This window comes from Lutzomyia longipalpis, chromosome 2 (assembly GCF_024334085.1).
Source record: "Lutzomyia longipalpis isolate SR_M1_2022 chromosome 2, ASM2433408v1".
In the NCBI taxonomy this organism is placed as follows: Eukaryota; Metazoa; Arthropoda; class Insecta; order Diptera; family Psychodidae; genus Lutzomyia; species Lutzomyia longipalpis.
Genome location: NC_074708.1, coordinates 7,289,000 through 7,304,809, shown reverse-complemented (window position 1 = coordinate 7,304,809; position 15,810 = coordinate 7,289,000). Strand labels below are relative to the sequence as shown.

Below are 15,810 nucleotides of genomic sequence, written 5' to 3'. Positions count from 1 at the left end.
AGAAAACTCAAGAAACCGAAAAAAACTAATTTTGGGAAACTTTTAAAAGCACCGGAACAAAATCCGTAAAAGGGAAGGATCTGAAACCAAATCCGTTTGATCACGAGAAACCAAAAAATTCTTTAGCAAGATATAAAAAATATCTCAGATTCGCTCAAGAACTTTTTTCTTTGAAACCTTCGTAAAGCCTAACTTCAAAATTATCTAGAAAAGTTAATTCTTAACCAATATTCTAGAAATTGGGCGCAAGAAGTTCTATAACTACTCCTTTAACCGAGTAGTCAAAACGTCTAAAATTTCAATCATACTCTGAAATTTCTCTTGAAGTTTCTTTAAGATTTTGAAATTTTAAAAGATTGTCTGGTTTTTCTTTAAAACGTTGGAACTTTATGCATTTAAAGTTATGGAAGAAAATTTTTCAAGTGTTTGAAAGTTCAAGACAGACAAATAAGTAGGTACACGAAGAATCAGAAAAATTCTACAGAATGAAAAAAGATTCGAAATCAGTTCGTTTAGAACACGTGAAACCAAAAAAAAAAACTTATTTCGTAAAATAAAATGTTAACCAATTAAGAAAAAAAAAGTGTTTCAGAAGGGATTTTTACAGGGGGCTAACAAGACTCTTTTTTTAGCCGAACTTAGCGATATTTCAGAAGGCTTGAAATGTGAAAAAATGTAAATTTGCTTATCACTGATGGGGTGGTCGTCTTGAAAAAAAAGGTCATATTGGGCCTAATTCAGCGACCAAGAAACCCTTGAAATTCGCTTGAAATCTTGAAATTTCAGTACAAAATTCAAAGATTTCAAGGGTTTCTTGGTCGCTGAATTAGGCCCACTATTTCCAAAAACACATCGATATTTTTAAAATTGATTTAAGTGCATTAATCTTCGTTAGACACCCCTCAAAAGTTATCAATTGATAGAATATTAAATTATCTATCTAGTGGTGGTTTATTTTTTTTAGATTGAGGAATTTTTCTGGGTGTCTCAGAGCCCGAAAGTCGAAGGATCATGTTTTCCAATGGAAATAGAGTCTTGGTCAGGCCGTTGGATTTTTGTAGAGCAGAAGAGAAAAGATTTTCCTAAAGAATTAAGAGCTAGCTTTTTCATTCTTTCTTTCCTTTAGATTTTTTTTACTAAAAGTTTTAATGAAAGAATAGTTTTAACATATTTTTGGACTTTGTTTTATGTTTTATTTTAATAGAATCAAAGCAGCATGACGATGGTGGGACTGTTGATCAGGAACGCATGGAACGGATATCGGATCGGGGGATCGGTGGCAGTGGCTCAGGTGCCAGTGGTACATCAGAGGATGCCCTGTGTGCCAATCCCGACCTGCAAGCACTCAATAATCACAATCTGCTAATTGCCTTAGGTGGTGTGGCTCGAAGCTCAAATGCTCACTTCACAATGCCGGTAAGTTTTCCTTTCTTTCCTTCATTTTTCTTTTCAATTTTTCCAAATTTTTCATTTCATTTTGATTTGATTTGAATTTAAAAAAAAATGTTTGAAATGAATTTATTTTCTGGTTTTTAGCACTATTCTCACTTCTTGCGTGCCTCTCAAAACTATCCGGATGTCACTGGTGGGGTATCGGTGGCGGGTGCTGATCTCGCAGCGGACGATAGTGCGCCCGAAAATGATTTGGATTCGTGCAACTTACCCCTGAACCTCGTGGCAACCCAACTGGGTGGAAGTGATTCTTCGCAACACTGACTGATGATAAGTACATGACAATGATTCTCTTTTTATACACACTCTATTCTCCTCATCTAGAATCTCTCTCTCTCCCTCCCTTTTTATTTCTCTTTAAACTATTTTTTTTTTTATTTAAAAAAAAAGGAAAAGAAAAACCTTTTTTTTTTCTTAAGTTTGTCTAACAACGAAGTGCGTGATGATCAAGAAGGAAAATATGTAATGAAATGAAAATCTGACAAAAAGGGCATTTTCTCCCGTTTTCTCAATAATGAAAGGAAATGAAAAGAACAACAAATTCCTAATATTCTATTAAAGGAAAATGAAAGAATCTAAAAAAAAAGAAATCTCTGCATGGAGAAGAACGTGGGTACATTTTTATCTCACAAACTTAATATTTAGAGAGAAGAACAAAAAAGAGAAAGAAAAAATAATAAACTCATCCTTTCTATTATCTTAAAAATACTCAAATAAAGTCTCTGTGTTTTATTATTTTTTTTTGTGACTATTTAATAAATTATTTAGTCGTACTACTTGACAATATTTAAATGAGAAAATGAGGAAATTTTTAATTAATGAAAAACTATGAAAATTCTTTAACGTAGCAATAAATGAAAACTTGAGGTATTAGTTTTTTTTTATTCTTAAATTTAATAATTATTTAATTTTCAACGTCTCACAACTTTAAGTCTCCAAACTCTCTTATTTTAATTACCTTTTTTTTACATACAAATCTGCCGAGAGAATATTTATTAATAACAAAAGAAATGTGAAGTAAAAGTTGCCCTAAATATTAGATGAAAAAAAAAACATGAAACAGGCTATAAAAAACTATTTAATAAAAGAAAATGGAAAATGCAGATTATATATTGATAGCACTGCGCAAAAAACTTTACTCTTCTGCCTAAGACTAATGAATTATATACTTAACAAAAGAATAATTTACATTGTAAAGAATTTTGGGTAAAAAGAAAACTTTCCAAAATATAAAGTAGCATGTTTCTTCGAAAGATTTATTATACATTGATATGAAGAAAAAACTTAGAATCCTATACACACTATACTGTTGAGAAAAAAATGAGTGGAGAACTTTCTACAAAGCATAAAAAATTTTAAGAAGTCTCCACGAACAAAAAACAGAAGCATAGAATCAATAGAAATTTCAAAGGAAAAAAAGCCAACCGTTTCACAAGCAGAAATGCAAAAAGGAATTTTTCAAAATATTTACTCCAAAATGAAAATTAACTGAAGAAAAATTAAAAAAAAAAACTTTTTCAAATGAAGAAATTCGTTAAACTCACGTAGATTATTTATGTAGAGTTTTGTGATAATTTTTTCCAGAGTATTTTCTCTCTCACACAATCTCTGCAATAGCCGCAAAAATGCAAAAAGAAAATGAAATAAAAAAGGGAAATAGGATTATACAAAAACAAAACAAATAATATGTATTGAAGCTACTTAAAAAAAATAAACAGAAAAGAAACAAAATAAAACAAATACGTTGCATTGAAGTAAAAAGAAAATAAATAAATTATTGCTCTACGGAAAGTCTCAAAAGAAAAAGAAAATTAAAGGAAATCTGTAGCAGGAAAGCAAAAAAAAAACTTATATTATTAATGATTAAAAATTATATATTTAATATATACAAGAAAATCAAAAAAAATCTGATTAAAAAAATACATAAAGGTATATTAAATGAGAAAAAAAGTAAAACATAACGTTAATATTAAAATCTTGCCTGTAGCAAAACAACCAATTGTGATAAGGATGAAATAAGATGATAGTGAAGAAAAAAAGGTTAAAAAAATATTATTAAAAGTAAATTATTAAACAAGAAAAAAAATATGATAATTATTCGCTTTTCTCCTCTTTACTATCTATTATACATTCATTGATTTATTAAAAGAAAAATGAAAAACAAACAATACAATAAAAACTTTGATACTCAAAATTAATAATGAAATATTTCGAAAGCAATTTCGGAGAGATTTGTGAAAAATTCTAAGAATGTCACGCGCAAAATGAAGATAGAATTTTTTTGAAAGATAAAAAATAAATTCTGCAAAATGGAATGATGTTGATAAGAGAATAAGAAAAAAAAAGATTTATGAATATATTTTTACACCAGTTTAGACGTTATTCTAAAATGAAAAATAAAACTGAGAGAAACCAGAAGAAAATAAATAAAAAAACGCTATCTTCTTCGTAGAATTGTAAAAAGGAAAAAGAAAAGGAATTTTATCCTTGAAAGAATTTCGTTGCAATGCAAGAAAAAATATTATTAATAAATATTTCGAAAATGTAATAAATTAAAAATCTTCCTCTATTTCCAATAAATTAATAAATATAAAATGAAAATCTATAATAAGTTTATACATAGAAATTCACAATGTGAATTATTCGTCTAACCATTTTCATTAAGAATTTTTATTTATTATTCCTTTCACAAATTCTTTTACATTTTTCTTTCACGAGTCAGGAGAAAATTCAAGGCTTTGTGACAAAATTAGTGGGTTAAAAAAGCTTTTATTTTTATTACATTAAAAGCTTAGTTTTCAAATTCTTTTGATTTCAATGATCTTTACTCAAAAATCAAAACATTGAACGAGTTCTTTTGATGTTTTATTGGTCTTCCTCAATAGCATGAAAAGAACTTAAAAAAAATTACCTACTAAACTTTGTTTTCAACAGATCAAAGTTCAGAGCAAAGGTTCAGCATTAAATTTGTTCACTGAAAAGTTCTTTTTAATCACTATTTTTGTCATAAAGTTTAATTTGAATACAAAGTTTGAAACACATTAAAGGATGTCATGCACAATACAAGGGCGAAGTACCTAATTGAAGGAAACGCAGAAAACAATTTTAACCCACCCAGTCTTGTAGGGAATCAAAAAAGGATAAAGAATCGCCAAAAATATTCACCATTTTCCACTGGGGTCACAACGAAAAAAGGCAATAAAGTTTTGTAAAAATTCAAAAAAATTGACCGCCATTCGCCATTTTGTTCATTTCAATGCATGAAGCATATGTTTCAATGCTTCGTCAATATGAGCTTGTCGATGACAGTTTGACATTTCATTTTTTTTGGGAGAAAATAAAAAAAATTGCGTATTTTTTAGTTTAATTATCGTGGTAAATGTGTTTTACGTGTTGATTGAGTGATTTTTATATCTGAATACCTGAAAAAAGAATTCCCGCACAACCTGTGACCGTCTCAGCGAGCACACCATTGGTCGTGGAAAAGGTCTTGGGAAAGGTGGTGCCAAGAAACATCGTAAGGTTTTGCGTGACATCATCCAGGGAATCACAAAACCAGCAATCCATCGTCTTGTCCGTCGTGGTGGTGTGAAACGCAAAGGATTCCAGCGCAGAGGATCTCTCAATTCGTGAAAAAGCCATCTTCAAGACGATCCACGACCAATGTTTTTGGATTGCTTTGCTTTGTAACGAGAGATGTGCTCGCTGAGACGGTCACAAACTGTGCGGGAATTCATCCTTCAGGTATTCAGATATAAAAATCACTCTTGAACAACACGTAAAACACATTTACCACGATAATTAAATTAAAAAATACGCGATTTTTTTTATTTTCTCCCAAAAAAAAATGAATGAAATGTCAAACTCTCATAGACAAGCTCATGACGAAGCATTGAAACATATGATTCATGCATTGAAATGAACAAAATGGCGAATGGCGGCCAATTTTTTTTGAATTTTTACAAAACTTTATTGCCTTTTTTCGTTGTGACCCCAGTGGAAAATGGTGAATATTTTTGGCGATTCTTTATCCTTTTTTGATTCCCTACAAGACTGAGTGGGTTAAAATTGTTTTCTGCGTTTCCTTCAATTAGGTACTTCGCCCTTGTATTGTGCATGACATCCTTTGTTTTTTCACGTAGAAAAAAGTCACGAAATATAAAGTAAAAAAAAGCTCTCTAGCAGTGACAGTTACAAAGTTTTTAAATGAAAAACAAAACAAAGTTAGAAAGCTCTGCAGTTGAACATTTTCAAAAAGCTCTCAGTATATAATAGCAATTTTAATCCGTATAGGAACAGCAGTCACGTACTTATTTGAGGTGAAATAGTATAGCAAAAGTATTAAATCTCACAAATTTTTTCTCATAAAAAAAAAGATTTTATTTCCTTTTCGTTGCATGAACAAGTTTAAAGCAAAAAAAGAAGATAAAATTAAAAGTTAAATAAACAATAAATTAAAAAATGAAGCAAATGCGAAATTGAATGATACTCACGTTTTGTACTCTTTATTTATTTTTTGTATTTTATTTTTTTTGTACTTTTAATACTAATTTAATTCTATTTTTAATTTTATTCTTTGTTCCCTCCTCTTAAACTTTTTTTTAATTGATTTAAATATAATTATGAATCAAAAGAAAGGATTTTAAAGAAAACAAGAATATTTAAGAGCAACAATTTGATACGATAAATTATGAAATTATTTTTTTTTACCTTTGCGTATCACTAATTTTAGTATTTCTCCTTGTTTAATTTTTTGATGAAGAGGAAAGTTTGGAAGGGATGCGGGAAAATTAATGGTAAGAACTGTTGGGCTCTCTAGAGATGTTTCGATGAATTTTTTTGACTTCTTCAGGCTCTTATGTCATTTTTGAGAGCTTTTAAAGCAAAAAAAATTACCGGAACGTCGCTGGAGAACCTAAAAGTGATTGTCTTTGATTTTTCTCGCCTTCTTTTGCAACTTTCCTTCTCATCAAATAACTACACAGTCGTAAAAAAATCTTAGTTTAATTTTTTGTGTATTTATCATGTCCTCCGCGGTATTATGAAACTCAAAGTAAATTTTTTCTAATATAAATCTTACTTTTACGTCTTAATTTAATGAGAAAAGTCCTCAAAAAATGTATTTAAGTAGGACACAATGGGAAGAAATTCTTAACTATTATATAAAAAAAACTAAAATTAATGGCACGACAATAATTCGTAGGATCTCTTCTTAATACACAAAGAAAGAATATTAAAAAAAAGGAAGGATAAGGAAGTTTTTTTACACAAGAAAAAAAATATTGCGTGTAGAAGTGACGTGAAAAGTATGAGAAGAAAAAACCTTTCAGCAGTATTTTTTATTTAATTTAATTTAAAGAGAAAGAAGTTTTTTTTAACTCAATAATATTTAAAGAAAAAAAAGCTACTTTTATGGTAATTTCTACTACTTATGTGTGTACTTATTAATGATTTTTTTCTCTCTCTTGTACAAACTGATCGTGAGATAGTTTTTGTCGTTTTTTTTTCTTCAAATTTTACAAAGAAAATGATTTTTAAAAAAATGAAGTAAATTTAACACAATGACGAAATGATATTTACCCAATCCGTCTCTGCCTTGGCATTAATCTCCTTAACGTAAAAAAAACTTATATTATAAAAAATATTAAAGAACAAAATAATAAACTAAAAAAAAGATTTGAATAGTTTATAGAATTATCTTACAATTATTGCGTTGTATTATAGTTTTATATTGTGTCAATACTTGTAATTTATTTAAGATTAAAAAGAAAACCTATAAATTGACAAAAAAAGCAAAATTAGTGTATACTGAGCGATAAAAGAAGGAAGAATAAAGGATTAGGCGCGGAAGGAATAAAAGTTTGAAGGAGGAATAAAAGAAGAAGAAACGATGGATGATTACCAATACCAGTATAATAAACAGGGTTATTTGATTTTATTATTATTACTATAAATTATGCTGATTAGACATTTAAAATTTAAAAAGAAAAGAAAAGAAAATGTATTTAAAAATGAGGAAATCACAGAGAAAGTAATAATTTTATTGTTTATTTTTTCCACGCTAAAAAAGCGCGCGAAATGTATTAAGATTAAAGAAGAAAATTGTGTATTAATTTTAAATGTTTAATACGATACCCGCACATTTTTTTACACGTTTAATTTTAAATTCTCAAAATGAGTTTTTTTTTAAAGTAAAAGAAAAACCCTATAATTTAAAAAAAAAAGTAATAATTCACACGTGATTAACGACATTTTACTGCTAACACGATATTTTTATTTTCAATAAAATGAGAATTTTAAAGTAATACTCAATTTCGGAGTTTTTTCTCTTCTTTAGAGATTTATCTTTCAAGCAGCCAACTTCTTAGCCTGTTCATCTAGGAGCAGTGAACGTGTTAACAGCTTGAGGAATTTATGATTTTTATGGTTACAATTTCAAGAAAAAATGCGGATTTTTTAGGAAAATTATTTCAGCTGTAGCGGTTTTAGCTTGTATGTAGTTAGGGGTAACTGGGCTAATTTGTAGAGCAGTTTGGTGACTATTTTCTACTCTCCCTGAAAATTTTAACAAAGTTCTTAAATCATAAAGATTTAAAAAAAAAGACAAAGAAAATAAAAATCTTTCTTAAATGAATTTGAAAAAACATTTTAAATGCAGAACTTTTGGGATTTACCACCATCAGACTTTTTATAGCAGATAATGGTGCTACTTATCAGTTGAATATCAACCTAGGTCCTACATTAGCACTTGAAGGAAGGTCAAATAATTTTAGAAATTACAGGAAAACCTAAATTGTCTTAGAAATCATTCTTGAAATTCTCTGAGTTTCCAAAATTATTTGAACGTCTCTTATTTTCCGCAAAGGCAGTAAAAAAGAAGGGGGTCTAAAAACTCCTAGAATTTAGGTTAGAAATTTTTAAAAAATTATTAACAAACGTCAATCGTAAGAAATCAACGTTAGAACAATCCAAAGCTGATATAATTTGAATGAAATAGCCGTTAAAATGGTAAAGTATAACAAGGTTTCATGAGAAGGCTTACAGGCTTATTTCTAAGTTTTCTTTTTAATCCACTTTTAGCATCTTTTAAATTAAAAAAAAATTAAACACCCCCCTTAAATAGATTCCCAGCTAAGCCCCTGATTTTAGCCACTTTTAGAATTTTCTTTTTGAATTTTAGATCATGGTTTGTTTATAATTATTCTTAATTAACTTGAATAGGTACCTACCTACTTTAAGAGATCCTAAAACCAGAAGTAAGTTCTAAAATCTTCCTGAAATTTCAAGAAAAAAATTTAAATGCTTAATAACATCTTGACTTGTTTAAATCGAGTTTAAATCGTTTTAACCCCCTGTAGAGTCTACAGTAGACAATGAGGGGTGGATAACTTAGCCTACAGCGAGGGTTAAGCAAATAATTTACAACCGAATTGAAATTCCAGCTGTTGAATTTAAATTAAGAGACTCTTTTTATGTTCAAAAAATGATAAAATTTCTTCTCAATCTTTTCCTCAATTATTTCGCCGGAAAGTATGCTATCAAATGTGAATGTTGAAGAAATTATTAAGAGCTATCGAAGAAGGAATATTCATTAAAATCTCCTCCAGTACCTATTATTTTTCTTCATAAATTAAACTCTACAAGACTTCAATTCTCCTTATAACTGCTAATTTTTCTTTAAGGAACTTCCTCTCTAAGGAATTTGCTAATTAGAAGAATACTCAAATTCACGCGAGTAGTAATAAACTTATGCGCATCATTAGTGTAGGTATGTAAGTAAATGTAGCAAGTAAGAAGTACAAAAAAAAGCATAAAAGTAACATAATTCGATCGTTCATTGACAGTTAGTTTTAAATGCGGCAAAATACGAAGCCAATGGGAGGTACTTTGCATCAATAATATTCTTATGTATTTCACTCTCTAAATGTTCTTCATGCTATTTCCCTATCAATTCCTCAACAAAATGATTGACAAGTGAGCATGTAAGAAAATTTATATCTCGACTTTTATCTCTTCTCCGCGGAGACATGAATGACTCCAAAAGAACAAATATCTATTTGCGGCTTTTTTTCTCTCTTTTTTATTGAATTTAATTCGTTTTGCTCTTCTTTTAAAGAAATTGATCAGAGAAAATCATTAATTTTTTCCTCTCAACAAAGTATAAATTCTAACTTTTAACTATTCTGGGAAATCCCTCAAAGAATTTATAAGTAAATGAGCTTTTCAATTGAAAATAGTTTTTCTTCAAATTGAATTCTTTCGGTGGAAAATTATTAATCTTTCTGTGTGAAATGATAAGGAATTTTTCATTCTATTTATTCTTCTGCATTCTCTTATCAATGGAAAAAAATGTGATTATAAATTCTCAAATAAGGAAGTGTGGGAATTTTATATTTTTCACCGCAATTCCACTTAAATTTCGCAATGATTGTGGGAGAGAAAAAAAAGCCAAACAAACCCCAATTGTTTGGCGCGTCTGGCGTGACTGCATTAATTCTGTACATTCCAGTAGCTTTAATGTTCTAAATTTGATTAAAATAAATTTGCAGCATATCGAAATGGAACAGAACAAAAAAAAATAACACAAGAAGAGATAATTTGTGAGGTCGCATCGCGTGAGGAAAATGATAATGAAAAAAAAACCTGCAAAGTCGTGAAAATGCTGGTAATTAAATTTTCGAATTGAGACATCAAGTTTAGCTAATTTATGCTGTATATAAATATTTATTTTAACACAATTCTTATGAAAAAAAATCGTTATTGCAATGAAAATCTTCCTTTAACGGACAAGTTTCTCACTGAGGGGTGTTTAGCTAAAGAATATTTTAAATTTTGTTGTTGAATATTGCAGAAGTCAAGGATATTTAATGTAAATTAGCTAAATAATAAATTACTAATATTATATTAGTAAAAGAAGGAAACAAAATATTGGAAATCCTTGAATAAAATCAAGACTAAAATTCAATTAACATCTCTGGCCTAATTAATCGGTGCAAACGCGTTTTAATGGTCAATCAAAATTATCAAAATTCCATCCAATTTGCATTTAGTTGATAAATTTTCTTTTATTTGAGTTTAGTTTCTTATTTAATTACTTTACATCCTAATAATTATTTCCTTACGTTTTTCCTTGGAATGAAATTCAAAGTTTTCTTCATTTAATCATTTTTCAAAAAAAAAAAACTTCCCCGTTTTGAAGAGTTTGATGAAAGGTTTTTATGTGATTCAGCGCGTCATTTTTGAAGCACGTGAAACCCTCTTAATTCTTCACAGACGTAATGGAAGAATTCACGGAGTTTCTTCAACATTTTCTCAATAACATAATAAAACAAAAAATTACCCAATGTTGCTATCAGTCAGCATGGATGATAAAGTAATTCTGTGGTGGTGCGAATTTAGTGATGGTTCCGCACATTAACAGCCGGTGAGGTCTTGTATTGGGTTGGCGGAGGAGTGTGATAGAGAAGATCTCGCGGTTGAGATAATATTGATTTTTAGTGCTCCTTCAATTCTATCAATTGTTGTTAATCTAATATTACTACCCACAATTCACTCAATTCCCTCGCACATACGTAAACTCATTCATATACTCTCTGGGGCACGAGAGTGGGTGGGTAGAGTCTTTTTTTTTTATCAATTGACGTGCAAAGTTGTTCCACTTGAAAATAAAAAAGCAAAAGCAATTGAAATCATAGCAAAAAAAAAGACTTATCTGTGAAATAGCTGCTAATTTTTCTTTATCAATTTATTTCCTAATAGTAAATTATATATAATTGATAGGAATGAATTGGCCATTTAATGTAAAAATAAAGGGTTGATATTATGAATCATTTCAGGAATGATGATGAGAGATTAACGATTGTTGCAAGTTGTTGAATTATTTCCAATCGATGAGCGGTCAGAGGAAAATAAGGAAAAACAGCATAGTTATGCTTTCCAGCGATGTTTCGTCTTTATTGGCATTTTCAGGTTCTATTTAAAAATATTAATGTATTTATTACTTAATAGAAGTCTACCGACAAAATCTAGGTCATACTTGAGGTAACCATTGACGCAATATTGATTGATCAATAATTGAGCATAAGTTACCAACTGATTGATAAAAAAAAAATTGATGAACAATAGTTGATCAACAGTTGGTAAATCCATGATCAATAATTGATTGAGTTACCTATAGTTGACTCAATATTGAGTCAATGTTAAGTCCGCATAGATGATCGATTACTGAGCAATCAGAACTAACCTGAGATTGACTATTAATTGATTGACTTGCTCAATTGATTTAATTATTGATCAATCGATGATCAATCTAATTGATTCAATCATTATTGATCATTGATTGACTCCATCATTTGTTTACTGGTCAGGATTTTGTCGATCAACAGCCTGCCAACGAAATCCAAATTTTCTTAAAATGACCTGTGGATATTGAAAAGATTAATTACAGAATATTCTACCTGTCTTTAATATATATTAGGGATAACTGGGGTAAAATGATGAATCGGGAAAAAAATTAAATTCAATATCTCATGAAATACTTTGTCCTAATCATTCGTATTCAGTTAACATGTGCTTCTTATACCTCTTCATAATCCCAGAAAGTTTTAGTCATGTAGAACGAATACTTTGGATTTTATTGAGGAAAATAATTTTCCGATGTCTAAAGTTACTTTTACCACCTTACCATATTTCAATTCTTACCATCTTATTCTGTATAATATATTATGAAAATGCATTTTTTCAATAAAGCAATTATTGCTGAACGCAAACCTATTCTGATTTTTCCCAAAAATTTTCCGAGTTTTCTATTATAAGGTTTTCACTAAAAGGTAGCACTTGGGGCAAGACGGTGAATATTTTTTGGGGTAAAATGGTGAAAATTTTGCCTCCTTCCACTCATATAGTGTTTTCTCTCTCTACAACCTACATATTTTGCTATTGACGCGTAATGGAAGAATCGTCCAAAATTTTCGCCCTACAAAATCAATGTTTTTATTCCATTCAATTCTTCACAGATAATGTGTATTAGGTAGATTAGGTAAAATAAATAATTAATTAACTCGAAGTAATGTTTTTTTGCTAATTTTTCTTAAAAAAATTTCTCCTTGTTAAATAAATTATCATATTGATTTTGCTACCAAAGTAGCTACGAGTATTGAATTCATTGTCAGCTGGGTTTCTGTTGCACACAGATCTGATGGGAAGTTGTAGAAAACAAACAAATGGAGGTACTTTTCCACAAAATTTGTGTTTTATCAATTTTATAGAACTAAAAAGTGAATAATCATTACGATACGAAGTGAAATCTCTCAATCGAAACATGTAAGTTTATCCCAAAGCAAATCAATAACCTCTCAGACATAATTTTCAAAGAAAAACGCGTTTGAAAATCATTCACCATTTTACCCCAGGATTTTTGGAACAGGCAAATGTGGAAGGGTTTGGAAAATGGCCTGAAAAAGCATTTTCCCGTTGAGATAGAGAAAAATCGTCTGAGACAAAGTTGTAGCCCGGAAAATTTCCTATAAGATAGTTCTCATGGGAAATCTCAAATATTTCCACGGAACTCAGGAAAAATTATCTCCCAAAAATTCACCGAATTACCCCAGGTTCCCCTACTTCTTTTTCTTTTTCTCTTTAATATATTTTTGGAGTTTTGCTATTTTTTCTTATTTGTTTTTCCTGGTTAAAAATAAGCAAAGAAGATACGTTGCTGATTAATTGCATCACTGAAAATTGTCTGTCAAATTCTCAATTAAAAAAAAAAACTCGATAAAATCAAACAAGAACGTAATAAGTATATCAACGTAATTTATTGAAACAGATGCCTTCGTATATCAAATAACATTGAAATTAAATTAATTTCAAGAGAAGAAATTGAATTTGCTTTTACATGAAATTTATCTCTTGTCAGTTCATCACTTACCTCGCACACAGATCAGAAGCAAAAGATAACGAAGAAGAAGAAAAATGTCTCGTCCAATGATTGGGACGCATTTTTCAAAATTATTCACGAGAACTTCGCGATTTATTGTTTTTATGAGTTTATTGGCATTATTTTTGTTTATGTGTGTTAAATTGATTGAATTCCTTCCAACTGAGCCGCCCAAAGTGGACGTACCGACCTCAGGAGTGAATTCAGTACAAATTCCTCCTCCTACGGAATCAATTGAGCCTCAATTTGAGCGTCAAGCAACGATAGGTGATGTAGGAAAAGAGGAAATGCCGCAATCCTTGGAAGAAGATCCAGATAGAAAAGTAGCTGATCTTGAGGAGAGAATTAATAATTTGCTGAGTGAGTAAATAATTTTAATCACCTTTTATTTCTCTAACGAATAAATAAAAGAAACTCATCTAGATAGATTTATTAATGTGTTCAAGTACATAGCAGGTTACAAAAATTTCCCATAAATAACTTAAGGCTGGATTAATTTACTGCACTGTTGCAAAAGAAGTAAAAACCTTTTTTTTTTTTAAAGAAATAATTTATTTAAGATTTTCAAGAATATTGCCTTCAAATTTACAAAAAATATTGATTATTGCTTCAGAGAAATACCAACTAATCCTATTTTTGGTAAAAGAAATCAGAGATTCAACAGCCAAGACACATTTTGTGCTATAAAAGGTATAGAAGGTAGTTTTCCACAAGTTTTTTTTTTTTAACTTTTAAAAATGCTGCTGTTATGTATTACATAATGGTACAAAAGCTAACCTTTCGCATCCACATATTTATTCTGTGGATGCTCTCAAAGGACATTTCTGACTGAAAACGTCTTCTTTAGCCCCTTCTACGTAATCATAAAGTATCTCCAACTTGGAAAAATAATTAAATTCGTTTAAATTCGATAAAATATTTCTCGTTTGGGCAAGTATATCACCCAGTGAACGCGAAAAGGTTAAAAGAATTTGCAAAAGATCTTTATTCAATCTTTTCAAACAGTTTAAATATTAATTTAATCCGTCTACTAATTTTATGGTAAAATGTGTCTAGACTACCATGAAAATCGTTTTTTTTTGCCCAAATTAAACTTTTTACAAGAACCTTTCTAAGGCTTCTAGAACACAAAAAATAGAAAAAATTTCTTACAGAATTATTTTTTAACCCTTTCGCGTTTTTTGGGTCATACGTAGACTCAAGCGTGAAACATTTAATTTTTCCAATTACTTATGAATTTAATAGTTTTTCTAGAGGCAAAAGAAAACGCTCTGATTGAGAAAAGTCCTCTGGAGGCATCTAGAAAATTAATATCGTGATCGCGAAAGAATTAATGAGAATTTTAATTAGATCGAATTAGTCAAAAAATCTTTAAAAATAAATTCAGAGAGATTTTTTTCTAAATTTTTATTCACCTCAATGTTCTTCAATAGATAACGCAGATCTCAATAAATGGATGAAGATAGTCGAAATGGAAAGGTACAAATTGGAGGGTGAGCCCACAAAGAATTTCTACGATTCAGGCTTTAGTGAGCCGAATGCGATGCTCTGCCCTGAAATGGGAGACTTACTGCGCGCCCTGATTCTCATTACTTCCGCTCCAACCCATTCACAGCATCGTCAGGATATTCGTGAAACTTGGGGGAGTGTTGGTCAGCGTGGGGACGTCGCTTTGGGCTTCCTTGTGGGGGTAACTGCCAATGAAACAACCGAGGAGGCTTTGCGGAAGGAAGGGAAACTCTTTGGGGATCTAATCCGCGGGAATTCCCTTGATAGCTACAAAAATCTCACCTTGAAGAGCGTCTCCATGCTCGAATGGATGCTCACGTATTGCCCAATGGCGCCGTACCTGGTGAAGATTGACGATGACATGCTGATCAACATGGAGCGTCTTCTTACCTTCCTGGAGGACAATAGTGAGAGCCAGAGGAGGATTTTTGGGAATATTGCGCGCAATTGGAAGCCCCATCGGGATTTGCAGTCAAAATGGTACCTTTCGGAGGAAAATTTCCGCAATTACATCTACCCAGACTTTGCCACGGGGCCCGTGTATGTCCTCACGGGAGACTCAGTGTATGATCTCTACACCACAGCCCTGGATATGCCCTTCCTCTGGCTCGAGGATGTCTTCCTCACGGGATTCGTGGCGGAAGAGTTGAAAATTCCTCGAATGGATCTTGGGGAGGTGATGAAGAGGAGAGATGGCAAATATTCCCTCCCATGTCGTCTCCCTGAACTCATGGCTGTTCACGAGGTAAACACAACGGAACTCCATGAATTCTGGAACATACTCCATCATCCTGAATTAATCGAAAATTGCACATTCATCGACTCAAAGGATGTGAGTGACTATGCCGTGGATAAGAGCATTGATGTATTAAATGATTCCTTGATGAAATTAGCAGAAGAAAAAGAGCATTGAA

The 15,810-nt window shown here is 30.6% G+C and overlaps 4 protein-coding genes across 4 annotated transcripts in view; 3 read left to right on the top strand and 1 right to left on the bottom strand.

Annotated features, from left to right (window-relative positions):
- LOC129788966 (uncharacterized) overlaps window positions 1-7,764 on the top strand; it is a 39,351-nt gene extending 31,587 nt beyond the window's left edge. Inside the window, exons 8-9 of the mRNA XM_055825502.1 lie at window positions 1,205-1,416; window positions 1,537-7,764. Coding sequence (XP_055681477.1) covers window positions 1,205-1,416; window positions 1,537-1,716 — 392 coding nt within the window. The 3' untranslated portion in view covers window positions 1,717-7,764. The remainder of the gene's footprint in view (window positions 1-1,204; window positions 1,417-1,536) is intronic.
- The window catches only part of LOC129788976 (dachshund homolog 2), a 1,190,888-nt gene that overhangs the window by 650,856 nt on the left and 524,222 nt on the right, over window positions 1-15,810 (bottom strand). The window lies entirely within an intron of this gene.
- LOC129788985 (uncharacterized) overlaps window positions 1-15,810 on the top strand; it is a 511,890-nt gene that overhangs the window by 192,827 nt on the left and 303,253 nt on the right. The window lies entirely within an intron of this gene.
- LOC129788377 (beta-1,3-galactosyltransferase 1-like) lies at window positions 13,519-15,809 on the top strand. The gene is made up of 2 exons (XM_055824352.1): window positions 13,519-13,747; window positions 14,821-15,809. Exons 1-2 carry the CDS (start codon window positions 13,519-13,521, stop codon window positions 15,807-15,809), a joined length of 1,218 nt encoding a protein of 405 aa, XP_055680327.1.

Excerpts from the sequence above, each read along its gene's own strand:
- LOC129788377 (XM_055824352.1), top strand. The coding sequence starts at position 13,519 with ATGTGTGTTAAATTGATTGAATTCCTTCCAACTGAGCCGCCCAAAGTG. Across the intron at positions 13,748-14,820 it reads GAGAATTAATAATTTGCTGA|ATAACGCAGATCTCAATAAA; the intron begins GTGAGTAAATAA and ends GTTCTTCAATAG.